At 40.2% G+C, this 22,219-nt stretch overlaps 10 protein-coding genes across 10 annotated transcripts; 3 read left to right on the top strand and 7 right to left on the bottom strand.

Moving 5' to 3' along the window:
• Positions 1 to 751: 751 nt before the first annotated feature.
• SAPINGB_P001798 (uncharacterized protein) lies at positions 752 to 2,809 on the bottom strand (the record flags this gene model as incomplete). The annotated part of the gene is made up of 1 exon (XM_031996518.1): positions 752 to 2,809. One exon carries the CDS (start codon positions 2,807 to 2,809, stop codon positions 752 to 754), a length of 2,058 nt encoding a protein of 685 aa, XP_031852409.1.
• A 222-nt stretch (positions 2,810 to 3,031) lies between these two features.
• Positions 3,032 to 3,370, bottom strand: SAPINGB_P001797 (uncharacterized protein; the record flags this gene model as incomplete). The annotated part of the gene is made up of 2 exons (XM_031996517.1): positions 3,032 to 3,209; positions 3,306 to 3,370. 2 exons carry the CDS (start codon positions 3,368 to 3,370, stop codon positions 3,032 to 3,034), a joined length of 243 nt encoding a protein of 80 aa, XP_031852408.1.
• Positions 3,371 to 3,668: 298 nt separating this feature from the next.
• SAPINGB_P001796 (uncharacterized protein) lies at positions 3,669 to 4,728 on the bottom strand (the record flags this gene model as incomplete). The annotated part of the gene is made up of 2 exons (XM_031996516.1): positions 3,669 to 4,631; positions 4,708 to 4,728. 2 exons carry the CDS (start codon positions 4,726 to 4,728, stop codon positions 3,669 to 3,671), a joined length of 984 nt encoding a protein of 327 aa, XP_031852407.1.
• A 253-nt stretch (positions 4,729 to 4,981) lies between these two features.
• SAPINGB_P001795 (uncharacterized protein) lies at positions 4,982 to 5,995 on the bottom strand (the record flags this gene model as incomplete). Its single annotated transcript, XM_031996515.1, has 1 exon — positions 4,982 to 5,995. One exon carries the CDS (start codon positions 5,993 to 5,995, stop codon positions 4,982 to 4,984), a length of 1,014 nt encoding a protein of 337 aa, XP_031852406.1.
• Positions 5,996 to 6,453: 458 nt separating this feature from the next.
• SAPINGB_P001794 (uncharacterized protein) lies at positions 6,454 to 8,040 on the top strand (the record flags this gene model as incomplete). Its single annotated transcript, XM_031996514.1, has 1 exon — positions 6,454 to 8,040. The coding sequence occupies one exon, from the start codon at positions 6,454 to 6,456 to the stop codon at positions 8,038 to 8,040; it is 1,587 nt and encodes a 528-aa protein (XP_031852405.1).
• An 89-nt stretch (positions 8,041 to 8,129) lies between these two features.
• On the bottom strand, positions 8,130 to 10,840 carry SAPINGB_P001793 (uncharacterized protein; the record flags this gene model as incomplete). The annotated part of the gene is made up of 3 exons (XM_031996513.1): positions 8,130 to 10,531; positions 10,602 to 10,680; positions 10,781 to 10,840. 3 exons carry the CDS (start codon positions 10,838 to 10,840, stop codon positions 8,130 to 8,132), a joined length of 2,541 nt encoding a protein of 846 aa, XP_031852404.1.
• A 451-nt stretch (positions 10,841 to 11,291) lies between these two features.
• On the top strand, positions 11,292 to 12,584 carry SAPINGB_P001792 (uncharacterized protein; the record flags this gene model as incomplete). Its single annotated transcript, XM_031996512.1, has 1 exon — positions 11,292 to 12,584. The coding sequence occupies one exon, from the start codon at positions 11,292 to 11,294 to the stop codon at positions 12,582 to 12,584; it is 1,293 nt and encodes a 430-aa protein (XP_031852403.1).
• A 163-nt stretch (positions 12,585 to 12,747) lies between these two features.
• On the bottom strand, positions 12,748 to 17,935 carry SAPINGB_P001791 (uncharacterized protein; the record flags this gene model as incomplete). Its single annotated transcript, XM_031996511.1, has 4 exons — positions 12,748 to 17,372; positions 17,432 to 17,538; positions 17,591 to 17,789; positions 17,845 to 17,935. The coding sequence occupies 4 exons, from the start codon at positions 17,933 to 17,935 to the stop codon at positions 12,748 to 12,750; spliced, it is 5,022 nt and encodes a 1,673-aa protein (XP_031852402.1).
• Positions 17,936 to 18,365: 430 nt separating this feature from the next.
• Positions 18,366 to 20,774, top strand: SAPINGB_P001790 (uncharacterized protein; the record flags this gene model as incomplete). The annotated part of the gene is made up of 1 exon (XM_031996510.1): positions 18,366 to 20,774. The coding sequence occupies one exon, from the start codon at positions 18,366 to 18,368 to the stop codon at positions 20,772 to 20,774; it is 2,409 nt and encodes an 802-aa protein (XP_031852401.1).
• Positions 20,775 to 20,865: 91 nt separating this feature from the next.
• On the bottom strand, positions 20,866 to 21,780 carry SAPINGB_P001789 (uncharacterized protein; the record flags this gene model as incomplete). The annotated part of the gene is made up of 1 exon (XM_031996509.1): positions 20,866 to 21,780. One exon carries the CDS (start codon positions 21,778 to 21,780, stop codon positions 20,866 to 20,868), a length of 915 nt encoding a protein of 304 aa, XP_031852400.1.
• Between the last annotated feature and the right edge of the window lie 439 nt (positions 21,781 to 22,219).

The following is a 22,219-nucleotide window of genomic DNA, read 5'->3' as shown; positions in this document are numbered from 1 at the left end:
AAAAAAAAATAGAGTATAATACTTTTTACCCTGTTAAGATGTATCAGCATAATTAGTTGATAACAAAACGCCACAAGGTTAGAAAAGGTGGTCAATGGTTTGTTAAAGGTCCAGCTACTACCAATGTTTTTAACCCACTTTGGAAATAAGAACTTTATCGTCCTATGTTACACTGGGGCTTTACGTTGTTAAGGTACCTGAGCCATAAAATACAATGAAATAAGATTATGTATGAATTTTATCAAATGGTTGTATTTTATGTATTGTAGATACGTATTCATGTATAAATTTCCTGGGCAAACAAATAGAGATATTCAAATTTATAGATTTATTGCTAAAATTTTGTTCACAAAAACTCCACATTAGACTATTTGTCTACATATTTTAAAACAAAGTATGACAAGTATTTTTACAGTACTCTACAAAAAGCGTTGTAATCATATTAAAGTTTGAAAATAATGGGGTAAGATATGAATGGTTCTTGAGAATATTAGTTTTTTATGCTAAACAACATATAAATTACATTAGAAATCCTTAGAGTTTTCATATGCTGAAGTATTCTGTTCGTCAAGTGAATTGTTGGGTGAAACATTATTTAAATAATCAAAAAAAAAAATTATAAGAGCAAAAACCAAATTAATCAAGTATCCTGTTTTTCTTTCATTTGATAAAAGTTAAAGCAAACAAGTATTATTATTATAAAAAAAACATTAAAGGTATACATATAACTCATGACATCGTGAAAATAATTTTAGGAGTGGGGAAAGAGTCGTCTAAACAACATTTGAAATGGCGATATCGTCACATCCTCTACCGGGTTTGAAGATGGGATGTCATTTAAGTTAGCACGTAGCCGCCGTCCACTAGGTCGATTAGTAGAGTCATTTCTTGGTGGCTGTGTCACAGCCCTTGAAGGGCGCCGGATTCTGTTAAAAGTCTGCATAGACATACTTTGTCCGTGACTTTCCGAGCTATCATTGGTGTTATTATTTTGCTCATCGACATAACCATTATCTTGTTGATCTCTTCGTAAAAAATTACGGCTCCAGAATCCACGAGACGCTTGTTGTCGTTGCTGCTGCTCTGTATCGTTGGCTTGCCCATGCTCCAGGTCCCTTGTGCGCCCCGCACGACGAGCCATAATACGCTCTCGTCGAATAGTTGCAGAAGTGAGTTTCAAGTCACGAGGAATGTAACCTGGAGGTAGCACTGACACCTTGCAGAGTGGACATAAACTTGAGCGTGTTCGCAAAAATGGGTCGATACATTCCATGTGGTAGATGTGGCGACACGGAAGCTCGCGGATGTCAGTTTCGCCATCCACAAAATCTTCTAAACAAATAGGACATGATATTTGGTTATAAATGTGCTCCTCATTCTGCTCATCGTCAGAATTAACGCGATGAAATCCATATCTCTTCTTTTTGGGGATTTTCTTTGCAGATAAAGAATTTGTTTCATCTTCATCTTCATTATTGTCAATGAGTAGTGATTTAGTGGGTTTTGTGTGGGGTGCGGCGTTACTCGCGTGGCTTGTTGTAGGGGTGTTCCCGTTTTGTTCGTCTAGGTTAGTGTTGGAGCCGCTGCCCCCACAGGTTCCTACCACCTTTGTTTCCGGTCCGACTTTCCGTCCCGCAGTTTCTTCATCTGAGAGTGTCGTTGAGTAATCAAGAACTGCGCTTAGATTGTCCGAGGATAGAACTCTGCCGAATGGTGCTGATTTTGCAACTTTACTCACATCATCATCTTCTGAAATACTATTAATGGTTTGTAAAACGTTCTTGCGGGATTTTGGCTCGTCGACAGACTCAAAGCTCGATTTTGTATCATCATTTGTCGAAGCGGCAGCGACGAAATTTTTATCATTAGAGTTTTCAGACCGGGCTGTGAGAACATCAGTCGATGTCACAGTCTTTGCCGTATTTAGATTCCTCCGCTCATCTTCTGTCAAAAAATGCATCTCACCATACTTGTATGTACGAATAGGAAGAGAATTTAAAATGTAAGTGGGAACTGTCATTCTGGAAACGCCCATTACCTCGAGATTAACCTCGCCACGGACTATGCGCTGTCGTAAGTTTCTTCTGCGGCGGAGTTGAATAAGGTTGAGTGTAAGGGAAATAGTAATGAAAAAAACCAGAATTCCAGCAAGAACAGAGAGAATAGCTATCCATAACTTTGAGAGACCATTTCCATTTTGATTCAGAAACTCAACACCAATTCGCGGTATAGTACTATTTAATGCTGGGTCAAGTGATATAGAGGTTGTTTCATTTGTGCGAAATTTCACCATGGCGTAAAGTATATTAGAGCCAGTGGCAATTGATGTCGATATCATTGAGTACCCAAGAGCGCCTGAGCCCGAAGGTGCATTTAAAAGAGTCGAAGCATTGACATTCTGATCATTAACAAAAATGAGAACTTTGGCTTTGTCGGCAGAGGCCTGGTCAGCAAAGGCGTTTGCGCATTGACTATCAACATATGGGGCAATGGCTACGGGGACTGTATATTTTGGAATGTCGTAAATAGTAACTGTCGTTAAACCATAAGGTCCAGCATCAGGAGAATTTGATCGTGGAGGAATGACGGACGAATTCATGCAATAATCAAGATTAGGATCTTTAACAAAAGGAAGATAAGTGGTGCCCCATGATCCTAGTATATTAGAACCACCTGGGGCCAGATAAATAAGCTGGGAACCGCTGTCATAATACTGGAAGCCGGTTAGATTTCTGGCAACACTATACCCCAGCTCAAAATCGTTTATAATACTAAGATAAAAAAGCCCAAAAATGAGATTGATGAGCATTGCTGGAGGTTAGTTTTGGATGGTATGCGAAATAGAAGAATGGAGAAATTTTAATAGGGATAATAAAAATATGGAGAAAAAAAGTTTAAGAGGACAAAAAAAAAATAGGCAAAGGTTTTTAGTTTTATATGATGACAATAATAAAAAAAAATTATAATTTACAGTTTCCAATTTAAGGCTCATGTGTATCAGCAGCCGTCGTACCCTCAGTTTTATAATCTACTAAGGCTCATCACCACCAGGCGACAAGACATCCAATGCTCGGCGCAAAGCATCTCTTGACTGTACCATGACAGCCATGAGCGAATCATCATTCTTCCCATTTAAATGAGCATATCGCAGACCACCGTTGAGACGCTGTTCTATTACTAAATTAAGAGTGTCTTGAAGGTTTTTGTTCCTAAATAATGCATTCTGTCATTAGTTGGGCAAGATTTTCACTGGGTAATAATGAACACTTTTTCTTGAAAAAAAAAGGGTTTATATATTGACTTACGTCCGTTCGCAAGTATCTAAGATTTCTCCAAGCTCTCGTAAAATTTTTCTTTCTAGGTCATTCATAACGGAGTTTTCTATTGTAGATGTTGCTTGTAGTTGACTTGTATTTCAAATATTTAATTTAATATTAATAGTGCGTAATTTTTTTTTTTGTTTGTGTTTTTGTTTGTGATCAAAATAGTCAAAAAAGCTTCCTTGTCTTAACAAAAACTACTTTTGTTTCTTCTTGATAATTCCATTTTAAAGAAATACAACATTAACCGCTACTATATTAATATGCCAGTTTACACTTTTTATTACTCAATATTTATTATCAGAAACAAATGGCATTATTATTAAACTCTAAAATCTTCAAAATAGATCAAGCAAAGTACCGTTCCATGTGCTCCTTTTGAGATGAAGAAACTGTCTTATCTTCGTCCAGATTTTCGTCTTTTTCGTCACCAAGTGATCCGTTGTAATGGGATGGATATGGGTATGCTAATACCTTCAATTCTAGTCCATTAAACTCTTTCATGGCTACCCCATCAAATGCAATATCAAGAATAATTGCCAGCCATTCAAAAATAGCATACTTAGACACAGCTCCGGATAAACCATAAACCCGTGTCTGCATCATGTAGTGGCCCAAAGGAATGAACAATAGGGCATATGTAATTGCTATTTGTTTTCGAAGTTTGTATCCTTCAGTAGCATGGGGTTTTCTGTATCTTTTACTACTATCTTCTTTATCTTCTTCGTTTTGTTCGTGCCCAAGCTTACTTGAAGGTTTTTCCCGTGATTTAATGGTTTGCTCATGTCTAGGTAATATGCTCATATCTGCTTCTGAGTCAGCAATTTCGCTTGCACTTTGATCCACATTCTCTCCCTTCATTTGTTGTGCTCCATCTTGTGTACCTCCAGTAAAGGTAAGGAGGCCGTAAAACCAGATACCAGTCATTAAAAGATATCCTGCAAAACACTTGTCATGCGTATCATGATCATCTTGGCTCGGAATGTATATGATCCCCGCCAAAAACACTGTCCTCACCAAACCTGACGCAAAAACTAGTTCTGGAACTTTTGAGTTCGGAGTCTTAGTTATAAAGTACCAGATCACAACGATCCCAATATGAAACCACGAAGCTAGTGCTGCAAATATTTGGAATATCGACCGTTCAGGAAAATACCGTCCAATGACCACTAATGCAGATGGAAGCCATTCGCCAATACCAAAAGGTTGAGTAAGTTTTGTATAATGCAAAAGAGTCCCAGTTACAAAAGCTGCAAAAAACCCCGTCAAGGCGAGACCTGTATGGATCGCCGGTACTACTCGAGCGTTAACCTAGTCGCAAGACAAAAAAAAAAAAAAAAAGAAAAAAAATTAGTATAAAATTTGAACATGAGTTTTTTGTGCTTACTGTAAGAAGTGTTCGAGTCATTGAAAATTCAATTTAAAATAACAATTGCAAGCTGCTGAAAGCTTTGAATATGAGAATGATATTATGGTTACTTTTTAAAAAAATCTCAAGCTTAGGAGAAAAGGCCAAATTTCAGTTCGAGCACGTGACTTACTAATACACAACAACAGACAGTCGATGTATGTCTGTCAGATAGCAATAGATCGTAATGTACTTCTTAACACTCGCATATCAATATGTAAATTTTAAATCACAAGTTAATCGCTCTGATATATCACCTTTGATTGGCCCGAATTCCCGCTCCGTACCCATCATAGACCCATTCCCACTGTCCTGGTGCGTTTGGATCTTCTTCGTCTTCACTAGATACATAATCAACTCCAGGTTCCTTGGGATCATATGTATTGTGCACAACCCCCTTGGTTTCTGAAACAAAATCTCCAACACTTCGTCGTTTAGGTGTATTTTGGATCTTTTGTTTTTTTGTTTCATTTCTTATATTCTCCACTTTATCACGGCGATTAGATATATTACCTACGCTTGCATGTTCATCATCGTCGTATGAAACCACACTGTGTAGTTGCATTTTCTTTTCAAGCTGCCGATATTTGGTATATCTATCCATAAAAAAATTGATTTCGTTAATGGTTTTCTTGCATTTTGTTTCCATCTCCACTTTGTCTTTTAAATTATTTATTTTTGTCACAGTGGGTAAGATGCTCCGCCATAACGGGCCAGTAAGGTCGTGTTTAAGTTGTTTAAGTTTCTCGTGCTCATTGACACTTCGTTCACGTTCTTGTTGTCTGGCTCTTTTTTCAACCCGCTCCATGTGCTTGTGGAAGGGCTCAAACGTAGCATTGACCAGCGGATCAGGTGTGTGTCTTCGTCCAGTAGATATTCCAGCATAAGAAAATATCTTGAACTCAACTCGCTGATTGTTTCTATTTTCTTGCACTGATGCTTGAGGCAAAGGATCAGCCGGGGAGACTGGTGTTTGAATTGAAGATGGTACACTTTCCGACTCTCCTGAAGCGACCGAAGATCCAGATGAAGACGAAGATGAGGAAATCGATGATGGTTGGAACTTTAAAGACTGATCCTTTAATGATTTTTTTTCATCCGGTATTTTTAAGCCAACTACAAACGGCTGATCAAAGTCGACATTATTTTGCAAAAGATCGAAGTCAAAGATATATGTTGTAGGGGGCACTGATTTTCCCCGGCTTTTTGATCTTAGGTGTCTTTTTCCTGAATCTGAAGAGGTCTGTTTTAGTGTATCATTGACCATTGTTTTTTTAACCTGTATAATCTTTTGTAATAATATATTTGGGTGAAAACAAAAGCTTTTTGTGGAAAATAACCCACTTGCCTATCTTTAGAGATCTCCAATTTTTTTTTTTTTTTGGCAGTTTCAAATTTGGTGAAGTTAATTAAAAAAATGTCACGTGACATAGGTTTATTATTTTAATTAATTACTTAAAATAATCAACACAACAACACAACATAAACACCACTCCGTCAAGTTTCTTTCTAAACCCCATAACTATTATCAACATCAGCTCATTGCGGCCGGTTACATGAACATTTGAATACTTGATAGAAATTCAATCTAGTTTTATCAAATACAATCTCACTACATTGTATCTACTTCGAGGAATGTGCGAAATTTTAAGAGCGATTTAAATGCCTTTCTAAATTCTTTAAAGCATACCTCCCCTTGTTTTCTTCATCACACTTGCACAAAATATGCAGATATCACTTTCTTACATACATATTCTTCTAGTTGTCTGGTTTTTAGCCCTTTATTACGGCGAGCGGATTTATCCTAGATCGGCTATTTCAGCTTGCCGATGGCCAAAAGACAAGGACTGGCCTTCTGATGTGCACCCAGCTCGTATAGCACTTGTTGCTGACCCCCAACTTATTGACGATCATACATACCCTAGTCGCAATTGGATTTTCCAACGCATTAGTGAATTTATTGTTGATGTCTATCTTCGACGCAACTGGGTTTATATAAATTCTGTGCTTGATCCCGATGCCAATATTTTTTTGGGTGATTTGTTTGATGGAGGTAGAGAATGGTCCGATAACGTTTGGTATAAGGAATATGAGCGTTGGAATCGAATCTTTACAAAACCGCCCTACAAACGAACCATTATGAGCCTTCCTGGAAACCATGATATTGGTTATGGAAATACAATTGTTTATCATGCCCTTGAACGATTTTCTATGTACTTTGGTGAACCTTCTTCTACTGTTGACATCGGCAACCACACTCTTGTATTGTTGGATACTATTTCTATGCTCAACACTGAAAATAAGACAGTGTACTCAAAGCCATATGACTTCCTTAACAGGATTATCAACACTCCTGACTTTTACAATCAAAGCCCTCGCATTCTTCTTTCTCATGTCCCACTCTTCAGAGACCCTAAGCATCCTTGCGGTCGGCACCGTGAAAGCAAAAAACCACTCCCATATGTTAAAGGGTATCAATATCAGACAATGGCAAGTCCGGAACTATCCCAAACTATTTTAAATGCCTTAAGGCCAGCAGCAGTTTTTTCGGGTGATGACCATGATGCTTGTTATGTAGTTCATAATTATACCATTTCTTCTTCAAACGATGGAACGTCTTTAGAAAATCAGCCTACTGCTTCAGCGTCAGAATATACAGCAAAATCCATCTCAATGGCTATGGGCATTGGTCATCCAGGAATTCAGCTTCTTACACTTTATCATGATACATCGGATCCTAAATATAACCCCCAAACTCCTTCATATGCCACACGAATTTGTTTGATGCCTAACCCCTTTAGAGCGTTTGTTCTTTATATTTCGCTTATAGGCCTTACGGTCTCGCTCTCTGTTTTAATTAACTTTTTGCCCGAGATTTTCCCATCTACAGTTCACGCCATCCTCACTCGTCGCAGACCTCTTTATTCGTCGGTTCCATACTCCCCAGATTCTTCTCCGGAATCATCACCAACACTTCACCCAGTATCAGGAGGTCTGCTGCCCTCTTATGCCTCTGAAATAACAAAGCAATCTACAGCTAGAGCAGCCACAACAACAGCGACATCAAGACTATCGTCATCATCATCGTCACCTTCAGCTTCTCCTGAGGTTCCAGTGCGTAAAACTGTTACGTTTGCTTTGGATGAGTCACATAACAGTAGAAATGCTAATTTTACAGCGTTATGGCGTCGCATGCGCCGCAAGATGGCTCAGCGCTCTTCTTGGAAAGTAGTTGGGAAAGAACTTGCATATATTGCCATTCCAACGTTTTTGTATTTTTTCTTTTTATCACGATCTATTTACAATGAATAAATAAATGAATAAATAAATAAAAATGTAAAGAATATTAAATAAAAAAAATCATTTGTATTGCATTTCCATTACATAAATGGTATTCTAATTTACTGTGAACGACCGGAGCCTGCCAGTTCCAAAGCTGAAAGCTGATCGACGATTCCATCAGATGTGAAATCAGCACGTTTTGCTAGATATTCTCTAAGGTTGTAAAATTTGGCTTGAGATAGGTTTGGTGTGTTGCGGATAAGTTGGCTCACATTCTGAGGTGAAACCGTAAACAATTCTGCAATGGCATCAGCAACCATGAATGCAGATGAAACTGCAGGAACAGACCATCTTTCCATAGCTTCATGATATTGATCAATATCTTTTGCAGCAATGCGTGCACCTGTCCGGTTCACTGAAAATTTCTTAAAGTGATCTAAAACAAGGTCTCTAAAGCCAAAGCCGATATCTTCTAAAAGCATTGTAAGGTTGTCACCATCAAGAGCAGTCAGGGCAGATTTATGGATCATAGTTAAAAAGACAATAACTTCGGTACAAGTGACACTTTGCTGTACAATTTCAATGCTATCTTCCCTAGGCAAAAAGTCCTTCTTCTTTTGTCTAGATAACAAATATGACAACCGGCTAATACAGGTTTCCACAGTATTAGAAATTGTCTTGTTAATTTTAGTTTCTGATCGTTGATAGTAAGTATTAACCAATGTTGTAATGACGGTGCGCATTGGGGGTGAACTTGTAGATACCATTGGGTAAATGACAGTTTTAATCATGGATGACATGAGCATTATGGCATTTGATGCATCGCTAATAAGTTTGAGGTATGATAAATCGACCTGAGATTTGATTTCTTGGTTTAAACTTAATTGATAAGCTTCTTCTAAAACAATGTCAATACAATTTTTGCACAAAGAATTGAGAAGGTGGTTCACAAAGAGTTTTGCATGTCCAGGAATGCGAGAAGCTTCGCTCATCTCCAAATCACGTTTAACGCTTTCTGCCATTGAAGATAAAATTCTTCTGACCATTTCTGGCTTAATATCACCATCAGTTTCGTCGTATTCAGTATACTGATTAAGATTGCTGCTACTACCGCTGCTATGCATGCCAAAATGATTTTCTCCGGGTTTACGATCTGAATTTGTACGTTCAAGTCTTACAGCTCGTATCAGTTGGCCAATACGACCAGTTTCCTTTTCTTTGGAATTATTGTTAAGACTACTGAAACTTCCATGGCGTTCTAATGTGGTGTCTGACACAGCTGCTCCGGCAGTACCTGCTGGCAGAGGTCCAGCTTGCTTGTCGCCCGAAGAAGTAAACCTGCTTAATAGCGACTGCTCCCTAGAAAGTTTATGATTGTGTGCTTCGGTAAATTTCGCCATAGACTGCATAGTAACTTCATTCAAACTTCTAAGTTCAGCATCGAAATATTGGCCGTTTTCAATATACGGTACAAAGTTATCTAAAAAGTTTTGGTCTAATAAGGCAGATAGTTCATCATTAGTATCAATGTTCTGTTTGGAAAATGCTGATTTAAGAGAAGTTGTGAAGAGTTTGATTTTAGTATATGCGACGTGGAGGGTACGGACGTAGGCGAGCGATGATAAACTTTCAGCCTTTTTAAGATATGCCTCAATTTGTAGTTGAATCTTTTGAGCAAATACACGCTGAAGGAAAACTTTGAGAATGACTACTGGGTCCCTAAAAACTTTTCGAATAATTTGAAGTTCTTGCATAATAACATCTTCCATGCCTGTAGCCATTTTTGTCAGAGTGTCCTCGAATTCGCTGTAGTCACCCTCAGGGTCACAAATTTTAGTCCAGACCTCATCATTCATGACTAAAGACTCATCGACAAGATTTTCCTGGACAATAAAGTAGTCATGCTGGTTAACAAACATTTGGACTACACTGGATCCTCCATTAAAGTCTGTCAAAATGTCTGCCGACTCTTTCATGATTACCAAATCGGCAGATCTGTATGCTGTATCAAAATCGTTAAGTAAATCGCGCTCGAGCTTTTCGGCAAATTTGTCGATAATATCTCTAGATTTTTCTCCATTTTCAACATCTTCAAGCTTTCGTGAAAGAATTTGAATTTGTCGAACCACATTTGCGCATTTTCTTTTGTCTGCGGGATGATTTGACTCCCATAACCGCTCTAAGCCTTCGCACGAACTGTGTTTATTTATGTTCAGGTATGAGTTTATCAAAAAACTTGATTCAACAGATTTTTCGTATTGAAGACTTAATTTCTCTAGTCGGCCATTTAACTGTGAAGTTGCTGTTGAAATATCACCAACTGTATCGTCAAGTGCTCCAAAATCGCGCAGCACACCAGTAATTTCTTGAGAAGTTGCAATAACATTTTGACAGTGCTTTATTTCAGCATTTTTAACTTCAATTGCTGCTGCGCTTTCATGATTAGAAATATCATTTTGAAGTCGCTCTAATTCATGGAGAACTGCTTCAAACGTTCGAATGTAAGGTTTGGGATCCAGTGCTTGTGAAAAAAATGTGGTAAGTATAAGTGTTTTTGTTTTTTGTTTTTTGTTTTTTGTTTTTTTACATACCTTCAGTATTCTTTGAGCTTGTGAACCCATCATAATTTACCGCAACTACTTCTATAAATTCTTTAACTGAAAAGTTGTCCTATAGTTTTCCGCAAGCATTCGCGTGTTAATAATGTTGGTTTGAAAAGGGGGCAGCCAAAGGAGAGCAAGTGTTCATTTCGCGCAAGTTTTTGCCTTACCTTAAAGTTCTCAAGACGAATAAGTCGTCGAGTTTGATCATCCAGCCCATAGAGACCCATTATAGAAACTTATATGCACCTAATGAGTGGGCTTTGAACGATTTGTGTTTAAAAAAGAATATCTTTATTATATAAAATGAAGGGGGAGGTGTGTTCGAAATCTTGGATAATGGAAAAGTTCCCGGAGCGTAACCACCAGACCGTCTTGAAAATCTCCGCAAGCCGTGTCTCCAATTGAACAGGTCAACTGCAACAAAAATGCAACATACTAACCTAACCCATTAAACCTTGTAACACATCTATAGCAGATGTTCCTATGTCTTTGCCAATTTTTCACTTTGGTCAACAGCTCTAAAAAATTTTTTTTTGCTCACTGTCTAAGCGCCTCTTCGTTTATCCACAGTTTATGGCAGCATCACCCCTCAATACTAATTTTTTGTTTTTTTTTTTTGTTTTTTTTTTTTCATAAATATTTACATTCTTTTTAACAACCAATTGATTTCCCAATAAAATGTCGCTTCAATCTGAATCTGAAGGTGATATTACAATAAAATCAGAAGTCATTGAATCTGAAAAGCTCCCTGTGGACGACCAAAATATGGCAGATACGACAGAACCAGTTAAAACCGAAGAACTCGCATCTCAACAACCCGTCGAACCTGAAATTAAGGGCGAACTTGCTACCGAGTCCGCCACTGAACCGGAAGTGAAAGAAGAGCCCGATACATCATTGGCTGATACAAATAATGATGCCAATACGGACTTAGAAATAAAGGAGGAACCAAACCCTGCTTTTGATTCAGACGCGGTCCCATCCCAATACCCCATTACCAATACAATCTATATCTGGAATTTGTCACGACCACTAGTCATTCTTGAACTTCAAAGACACATTATTTTATGTGCAGGCGGTCAGAAACCTAAAAAAATATGGTTTGATAGAATTAGAACACACTGTTTTGTTGAGTTTGAAGATACAAACGCGTCCAAACTCGCTCGTGAGGCCATCCATATGTCTCGATTTCCCCCGCAACATGAGCATCGTCCATATATGATGGCCGATTATATACCACCTGAGAAGCTGGGTGAATGGATAGAAATGGAAGAAAAGGAAGGTGTTCGATCTTTGAAAAGATGGGGTGTCAAATATGGCAAGGATCAGGATGGTCAAGCCACTGCTGAATTGATTCTTGACCCAGGAAATACCACACAAGCCAAACCAAAAAAAGAGTCTTTAAGTAAAGAGAACAAAGATACCACGAATTCTAACGCGCTACAACGGTCTTCGAGAGATTATGATGATGGAGACAAAGACATGGAGGAGGACCGCCGGAGAAGCAGTCGGCATCGTGGCTCACGGGATGAAGGCTCGCGCTCACGCTCGCCCGCTGGCCGACGGTCACGGGATCGTGGGTATTCACGTTCGCCATCTCCTAACGGTCGTCGCCGATCTCGTTCACCTGGATACTCGCGCTCCAGGTCGCGTTCTCGCTCTCGGTCTCCCTCCCGTTCTCGGTCCCGCTCATGGTCGCGATCGCCATCGCGCTCTCCCAACCGCTCGCGCCGAGATGGTTCACCGGCTCCGATTATGCACACCAAAACTAAGCCATCACGTATTTTTGCTGAACCACCGGAGAGAATTGTGGCAGAACGTCTTCGCCGATCGGGTTCTGGTGCTTTAGGGAAAAGATCTTTTGAGCGTAATTTGAATTATAGTATGGGTCGCAAAACAGGTACTCGCAAGCAGCGCGAAATGGACAGAGAACGGGATAGAGAGAGATCAAGAAGATCTAGAAATCGATAAAGCATTCTTTATGGGAAAAAAATGCTCGTGAATATATATCTGTATATTTATTTAATAGGTATTAATGTATTAATTTAAAAGCACAAATATAAATTTTCCTATATATATAATAAAAAAAATAAAACCTAATCATACACGCCCATAGTTTTGGGAACTTTTTTTTTTAATCATTATTATGGCGAGATTTTTTCGATCCGTGGTGGCTGCCAGAGCTTCCATTATGACTTCGTTTTTTTGTTGCCGGCTGGCTTGTATTTGAAACAAGCGTTTCATCTCCTTCTCCATCAAAGTAGTCGTCAGGATTTAAAGAGTCTGGCGAAACGTGAGTAACAAATGCCTCGATTCGAGCAAGGTTTGCCTTGGGGTTCTCTGTGAAGCTACTATTTAAGTCCACCGTGCGATCTATATCCAACTTCTCATACATTTGAGCGACAGAGCGCGATGCTGCTTTTGGATCTTTTCCAAGCTTGCTAATGTCAAAACTCTGAATCCGTTCTTCAGAAAAATTGTACGCCTTGCGCAAGAATTGGCGCAGATCCCATAGTATATTTACAAGAACCGCAGATCTCGCGTACCGCTCGAGTTCTTCAGGACTTACAGTCTCCTCAATATTTTTAGCGGACCTGTTCCCGGGCCCATCAACAATAGTTTGTGTGGAACCAGAACTTTTGGCAAGTGCGCTAGAATCCACATGGATGAATTCTCCCACTCTACTTGCGTCTAAAATTGCAGTAAGATCAATAGTCTCCTCTTCTTGTATCTCGGAAATTTGTTGAGTGGATTCGGTTTTGGTCTGCTCTGTTTCCTGAAACTTTTCTAAAATCTTTTCGCAGTAGTGTGACACAGATACACCAGTGCTAGATATGATTTTATCAAGACCGTGGATTAAGTACATGACCTCTTCAGCCATGTAAAAATGAAGAGTGGAGAGTGAGTTTGACATATATACAAGATACTTGATATGATGATCAAGCTCATTAAAATCCTGAGTTGGCTCAAAATCAAAAGTGCGACATAATCCAAGAAGGAATTTTTTCTTTGCCTGACGGCTATTTTTGAGAAAATGGTAAAAGCCGGAAAAGTTATCAAACTCTTTAAACAAATTTGACGATACTTTAATGCGATAGTTTGCAGCATGCTTTGCACCTTCGACATAACTTCCGTCAATCAAACTTTCGTGCTTGTCGTGAAGCTTTGTATGCATCTCGCGCCCAATGACGGAAATATCGCGCTTCTTGGACGTTTCTAAAGCAATAATTGTGCTGATAGCGATACGGGGGTTAGCCAAACCTTGTCTAATGATACGTTCAAGTAAAAGACATGCAGTGTGAGCAAATTCTGTCTCTCCGGAAAGTGCCAGATCCATAATATTAGTGAGATAACGTTGCATTAAAGATGCAGATGCACCATCATTATGAAATTTGTCTGTAACACCCAAAAAAACTTCCAAGTCAACATTGTCAGGTTTGTTCGTGTTTTTCATTGCCGACTTGGCGTTAGCAACATCTTCTTCATAGTATAAGAAGGAAGTGAAAGATCGCATCAAAGTATCTTTTAATGAATCATCGGAGTCTTTAAACACAGCATCAAGAACCTTTAGAACAGGTGCAGAAAGAAACAATAGTGGATGGGTTGTGCAAATATTGCAGATATTTTTGATTGCCATTTTGCGAGTTTTTATGGACTGAACTGGGTCCGCAAAAACTGTACACTTGGCAATGATAAGCTCGGGGAGAGTTGTTTTGATATTGTTCTTTTGTTGGAAAGCAGAAAGTTGCGTTATATATTCATCAAGGTTACAGTATTGTCCAATGTTTCCAAGAATGAACAAAAACTTATTGAGGCGTTGGTCTTCAACTGGGGTTTTGGCCAAGGCCTTTCGGTAACTGGGCTCGACAGAAGCCATACATGATTTGCAAACCTTGGCAACTTTTTCTGCTTCTCCCTTCATAACTGAAACTACCCAAAGACAAGGAATAGCTTCAGAAAGCTCCTTAAAGTTAAACTTTCCAAGTCGCTTCAAAAGAGTGCCCTGCAAGTCTTTTAGGAGTTGGGGGCGAAGTGGGCCCATCTTGTCAAGAGTTTTGTGGAAAATACAAAGGGTATAGTAACAGCAGTTTTGCGCTTCAGGGGATTCATCGGAAATAAACCCACTAAGGAGCATTAAGTGATCTTGGATCATAAACGACCCATTTGCACCTATAATGTCAGACAAAAGTCCGAGAATCTTTTCTGCTTGAGATAGTGATTGATACTGCGAGGCTTGTTCAACCAAGTCTTCAATCAAATATTTGGCTGTGATCTTTACAGCCGGGGAAGCAGTGCCCCTGATTGGGTGGAAAAGTTTTATAAACAAGTCCCGAAGAAAACGCGAGTTTTTGTCACCACGGGACCACACAGCAAGCAAAATTGATGCAATCTCGCGTGCAGTCTTGCGCTGCTCAAACTCGTCAACCATATCACCAGCAGATTTGGACTTCATAGGCGGGAAAAACAATTCTGTTAAAATCCCTGTAGAAAGCTCACTAATTGACTTTTCCTCGTCATCAATGCGACGAATAATACGTTCAGTGATTTCAATCTTGATATGTTCATCTTCGACAATGTGGTAAATAGAATGGAGCAGCTTAATGACACGCTTGCGAACAGCTGCACCGGTATCGCTTGACCGATCGCAGACCACCATGTAAAAGTCTTTGGCAAACTGAGGTTTAAAGACCATATACTTGCCCACAATATCAACTGATGCTTCTCTAACCTGAGTGGAAACGTCAACAATTCTTTCAGATAAAGATTTCTGAACTTGGGGGAGAGAGAAAATGTCTGGTGATTGTGCAAGCAACGAAGACACAGTACGCAATGCTTTTGTACGAATATTGATTTTTGAGTGATTGAGGGAACGAAGAATAGAATTTAAAATGCGATCGTAAAGCTGGACCATATTTCGAGAAAATAAAAATCTCTTATAGTTTTTATCAGCTTCAGGGCTAGAAAGAATTGGTTCCGAAACCCATAAACCTTCTTTACCGCGTGCTAGGATCTGGTTAAGTTGATTTTCCGCAGCTTCATGAAGAGCAATTTTACTCCGAGTATCTTCATTGACTTCCTCGATATCTTGAGGTTTTGTTCCGTGCCAGATAGAAGTAAGAATAGATGTAAAGAGAGTCAAGAAGTACTGATAAGAAGAGATTGCGCCCATACCCTTGGGGATCAAGGATTGTAGATACCCAAGGTTTTGGCTAGCAATGTCACAGTATTCGTTAAAAGAAACAGTAGATATATTGAGAGCAAGTTCAATGACCTGATCCTCGTTTTTCTTAAAGTTGCCAATTTTCATGGCAATGTTTCCAAGAAGCTCTAAAGCCATTGTAGATGCAGTGACACCCTCATTGTCTTTATCCAAAAGATTCATAAGGGATATCGAAAGAGTAGTAAGAAGAAGTTCTGCTGCTGGCCATTCAGGGTTGGTAAGAAGTTTTGCAAAGTCATCCGTGAAGCTTTCAATTAAACTTCTGAAAGGAGAGTCACCAGTTTTTGTTGTTTTGATGGCACGCGAGATGAGATACTGGAGGATTTCTGCAGAGTTTTTAGATGCTTGGCGAATACGGTCTGTACAAAGAGTAGTCATCTGGGTGCGTTTTTCATTAATCTCATTTTCGGGCATGTCTCCGATAAAAACGTTAAATAAATCTTTACTAGTGGGGCCGACTGTTTGGATGATTTTAGTAATAAGAGCAGTTACGAGCTGGACAGAAATACCATTGGAACAATGGTAAACGCGGGACGATTTTGACCCCGTGACTTTTGCAAAGTTACTTAAGATTTCATCGAGAAGGAACGAGTGTTGATCTGGGTAGTATCCAAAGAGGGTAGAGATGAGGAGCATGTTTGCGACCTTGAGTGATTCGAGAAGTGTGAAGGTCACAAGCATGTCTTTTGGTTTAAGAGAGACTTCGAAGAAGACGATTTTTATGGAAAGAAACTCTAGTTTTGTGACAGATGACTCGTTTAAAAAGGAGGTTGAAATTAGGTTAGAGTAGAGTTCAAAGATTCGGCAAAGCTCCTGGATCAGGGCACTATAGTAATTTTTAGTTTTCAATATAGGGTGAGAGGCGACTTCTTGTTCACATAAGGGGAGGATTTCAGTTTCCATGATTTTAGAAATAAACTCAGTCACCTCCGTTAAAAGATCTTCGGAAAAGAGAGCCTTGTCTGTTCTTCCCGAGATCCAGATGCGGAAGAGAACTTTAATAGCCTTGAGTGTGTTGTCGAGAGTGTAGGTATGATCAACGATATCTTGATATTCGAGATCAAGGACTTGTGAGGGAGATAGAACAGTTGATTCGCCATTTTTGATTGCACGCTCGAGAATACGTTGGAGGTTGATGATTTTTTCCACCTCGAGCTCTTTATAAAAGGTTGACGATTCGAGTTTGCGTATTGAGTCTTCGAGGTTGACAAGATATGCATTGGAAAGACAGGGGAGGGAAGTTGAGTAACGAACCAGCCACATGGAATCCTTTTCTGAAGACTCTGTGGAGCGCTCGGATGTGTCTTGGGCAAATGAGTCATTTGCTTCAAATATGGAAGACAGGAGGTCGTCAAACTGGGCCTCCTTTTTCTTAAGTTTTGTCTTTTTACTTTCTTTAGGTCTTTTGATGACGTTTGTTTTCTTGATGTTGGTGATGGGATCATTTTGTGGGATTGAGTAGGGTTGCATATTTGGCTCGTCTAGCGGCGGCGGTGGAATATGCACAATGGTCTGAGGTCGGTTGATAGGAGGAGCAACTAGAAAGTTAGAATAAAAATGAAAAAATGAAAAAAAATAGAGATAGAGAAGGTAATACCTGAATATGAAAATGCTGAATTCTGGAAAAGGTTTGCAGCAAGAGGTCCTAAGGAAACAGATGATTGGACAGTTCCTGGATCCGGAAGATCATGGTGTCTGAACTGTCTATGCAAATGAGGTTAGTGATTAGAAAATTAACATCATCACGAGAACGTACAAAAATGAAAGGTCTACAGCGCTAGTTTTCTGGATAATGTGGCCGGCTTGAGTACGAAAAAAGTCTTCTTGAGCTTGGGTCTCAATAGGCACGTTGAGAGCTTCATAATTTTGAGACGCGATAATTTGTTCGTCGCGTGAAAGAAACTGGAGAGGTCTGTCTGGCAGGCCAGCCTCAGGCAGAGGTAGGGAATGTGCAACTGAGAAGTTAGATTAGAATATATATATATATATATTGACATTATATTGGCATACCTGACTGGACTGGAAGGATGGAGACGAGGGGAGTGTACTGGAGAGCCTCGCGGGGCTCTGTTGGAGCAGACTTCCACCCGTCAGCAGCCATGATAAATGATTAAGGTAAAGAAAAAAAAAATTTTTACAAAAAAATATGTTAAAGTGAGAATAAAAGAAAATGCATTCTTAAAATAAATGCTGGAGAAAGTTATGAATCTGTGAGGAACAGATGAGTTGTGGTGGTTATTATAATAAGATGAGAAAAAAGATGGTGGTGATGGTGAAAGTTGCAAATGGTAAACAAAACCAAAAAGGCCATGTTGATGATTTCCCCAATGGAGGTTTCTGAGTGTGTTGATTTTTTTTTTCTTGTAGTTCCCCACCCTATGGCTTTCCTCCTCAAACAAACCTTCTTTTGACAGGGAAAGCTAAAAGAAAAAAAAATTAAAATTAACACCCCCATTTTTTGCTCATTTCCCTGAAAAAAAAAACAAAAAAAAAGGTTCTGCATTCTCGTATTTGTCTTGTCTAAGCTCGTTATGTCCCATCGTCTGACAGACTTTTATGATGCGAGTCCCGCAAACTCTCCTAAACTACAAAGACAAAAGCTGCTGCAACATTCTGCCAAACCACAATTGGCCAAAGCGGCGCCAGTATATGGACGCGCAACAACTGCAGCATCAACAACAGAATTGAGTCTTCCCCCAAACGCGCCAGGAATGCCACCATTGCCTTCCAGTACACGGTCATCGGCCACATCGTCGCCTGTGAGCCCGGTGATTTCCCGTGCAACGGCGGCTGGGTACTCTGCGACTCTTTCGCTATCAGACGCGTCAGCCAAGCTTAAGGCAGCTGGACGTATGTGTGGACCTGTTTCTTCTTCTTCTTCAGCATCATCATCTTCTTCTTCTTCTTCGTCTTCGTCCGTAAATGGGAAAGGACACCACCGACATTCATCATCATCAGTAGCAAGCACACCAATAGAGAGTGTGGAGAATAGCCCACAAGACTCGGTGGTACGAATATCATCTCCAATTCCTGTGGTTCTGTCACCTGTTCCACTACGTCAATCTAGCTTGACCTCACCCGTGGGGTCCCCGCTTTCGTCATCCCCGCCATCTTCACTTCAATTTATACCCAGCGGCAGCACAAGCAATTCTCGCCGCACAGCAATACCCAAGACCCGCAGCCCGATGGGAGCCTCGGTCTCGACACCAGCGTTAATTCCAGTTTCAGTACCAGTTCCGTCACGCTCGTCGTCACCTCATAAAACTACCCCATCACCAGGACACAATGGCTCAAGCTATCACAGTAACCACCACCATGGCTACGGTCACCACCACGCATCATCGTCGTCAATGTCTGCAGCTGCGTCTGCGGCGTTACGGCAGCAAACAATATCACCGCCAGGGGGGCTGTCGACGTCGGTGACGTTCGGTTCTCGTGGTGGTGGTCTTTCAAACCGGTACGTCCGCGGGGGGACAGTTAATACCAATAGTAATATGGCAATCAGTACACCTGGAACGATACCTGCTGCTGAGGCACTGATTCGCCAAGTATTTCTACCACGAGAACCTGCCAACGTGGATTGGCGGGTCCGGTTACCATCGTTAAGCAGGTTCGATGGGGTGAATGTTGAACTGTATGCACTGATAGCGGTGTTATGTCGGACATTTGTGTTATCGTGGTATGGATCGATAGTAGATGATGCAGGATTTTTACGAGATATTGCACAGACTGTTGCAGAGTGTACGCGGCGAGTTGAAGAACGCTTGTTGCGCACAGATACGTATTCGCTACTGCTGGACGAACTGCCGCTGCTGCTAGAAATGCACGTACGAGATCTACGCATGGTGCGAGCGCGGATGGGTAGTGCGGTGCTCCCGCGAGACTCTGAGGAAGCTGCGTTTCATGCGGTGCGGCCGTTACCAGCATTAGACTCTCCTGAAGATGAAAGTTTGTTTTTAAAAGTGTTGGCTAAGGGGTTGGTTGTATCTCTTCTTGGAGAAAAAGATGCAATGTCTCCTGTTGCTAGGACACTTGTTGCATCGATTATAGAAACTGTGGGTCTTGCGGGAACAGTGGAGAAGCTGAGTGAGCCATGGATGATTTATGATATGATTACCAAGTTGTTAGATGCATTTGTGCCATTAACAGATGATTCTAACAGCAATGGTGGAGGGAATGGGGGTAGGGGTGGGGGTGGGAGTGGGGGTGGGGGGAGAAGTGTTAATACTACAATAAATGAAACTTCAGTGGCCAAGCTTGAGTGGTGGCCTGTTTCTCAGCAAGCTGGAGTTTTGTATGGACGGGTTGTGAGTTATTGCGGAGCATTGGTTACAGCTGGTGGTCGGTGGGCCGCATTTGTTCTTTCATTTGCTGGTGGTGACGAGACTTCATTAGAGCGTGCGCGGGTTCCTGTTGTTGCGAGTGGAGTTTTTTCGTGTGCAAATGCCATGTTACGTGTAAGCACGCAGCGGCCGTTGTTGGCTGCTGCTGTACGGGTGCTGTCATCACCGTTTGCGTTTGGGCGGTTACGAAAGGTTGCAAATCGAATCACGGCGCACGGACTGGAGCGGTATTTGACGAATGCAGGGACAATGACAGCTGTGATACGTGCGGCACGCATGGCACTATTTTCGGAGGAAGGCACAGGGCCCATGAATCCAGGGAGAGTACCACCTGATGAAGAAGAAAAGAAACAAATCCGAGCTAGTGCCATGAGGTCGATTTACTTGCGAGTGCCAGATCACGTACGCGGGGTGTTGTTTGGAGATGATACACGGAACGGGGTTTACGAGATGTTAGACTTGTTTGGTAACAAGCAGGTGAATAAGCACTTGATTTATAGTATAATTGACCACTTGGTTACGACACTTGTTCCTGAGCTGACCGAATCTACACCACAAGAGTTATTGGATGAAATCAAGGTTGGGAAGGGGAAGTGATTAGTCTATACTATTTATTTATATTTATATTTATATATATATATATATATAATACTATATTTACATGAGGAGTTTTGTATGATACAAGTATTTATGTGAGTTTGATTTTTTCAGCCACGCATGAAGTGTATATGCTATCTGGAAGAAGCCTGTCCTTTGTGAGGAATGGGTCCCAAGCTTCTGTATTGCGGAAGAAGGGAGCTTGGATGGATGATTTTGCAAGCCCAGTTTCTAGATGGACCATGTAAGAGTGGAGGGCTATGCCATTGACAGGGTATAGAGCTGAAAGATCGGCTAGAGGTGTGAGAGGAGTATTTTTGGTGATTGAATCAAGTTTTGATTTTTTACGATCGATGGATTCGATATAAATGGAGTCGCCTAGGATGGGTGTATGGAGGACTTCTGCAGCGTGCTTACGGATTTGGTGTTTGCGACCTGTGAGTGGGGAGAAAAGGACGAGGGAATATGGAAGACTAGGAGAAGTTTTTGGTTGAGGAGGGATCCAGAATCGTGTAAATGCAGATTTACCATCAATATATTTGGCAATAATTCCTGTTTTAATGGTGGTACCTTCTGGGGTTATAATATCTGGAGTCCAAGTGATTGTTTTTTGGAGGAAAGATGAGGAAGTTTTGGGAGATCCAAGAACCAGTGCGGCATAATATTTCTGTAAGACCCAACCTTTGGAGCCGCCATGTTTGAGGTTTTTGGCAAAATGGGCAGCAGCTTGGGTACTTGTAGCTAATACCATGGCACCACTTACTGGGTAGTCAAGTCGGTGGACAAGTTTGGGGGGGCAAAATGGAGGGGTAAGTTTGGACTCATCAAAGAGAGCTCTATTGTCGTGACGTAGGTGGGCAAGAACAGTATCATTGGGGGAGATTCCATGAAGTTCAAGTTGTTTGTTTGCAGGAGAAGTATCTGGGGGTTGAGAATAGCAAGCTGGAGGTTTGTTTATTACCAGATAGTGTGGGAGTTGTTTGAGAATAGAGATTCGTGGAGGCATTTTTTTTTTTTGAGGGGGGGGAGGTTGATCTTATTGCTGTTGATGAGCTTTGATTGAGAATTGGAGATGAATGAAAATTTGTGAATTTGTAAATTTGAAGGCTTGAGCCGCATGTCAACCCTAACCTTTAGAAGGTGGGTTTTTGTTTTATATATATTTTATTACTTAGTTAAGCATAAGCAGAGTAACTACTTGCTAATCGCCACCTCTACTTTACTTTACTTTACTTTACTTTACTATATTATATATACAATAAAATACAATAGATAATAGATAATAGTAATAACAGTAATAACAGTAATAATAATAATAATAATAATAATAATAATAATAATAATAATAATAATAATAATAATAATAATAATAATAATAATAATAATAATAATAATAATAATAATAATAATAATAATAATAATAATAATAATAATAATAATAATAA

This window comes from Magnusiomyces paraingens (assembly GCF_902498895.1).
Source record: "Magnusiomyces paraingens strain CBS 517.90 genome assembly, contig: contig2, whole genome shotgun sequence".
Lineage (NCBI taxonomy): Eukaryota > Fungi > Ascomycota > Dipodascomycetes > Dipodascales > Dipodascaceae > Magnusiomyces > Magnusiomyces paraingens.
The sequence above is the reverse complement of the archived record's forward strand: the minus strand, read 5'-3'. Positions and strand labels throughout refer to the sequence as shown.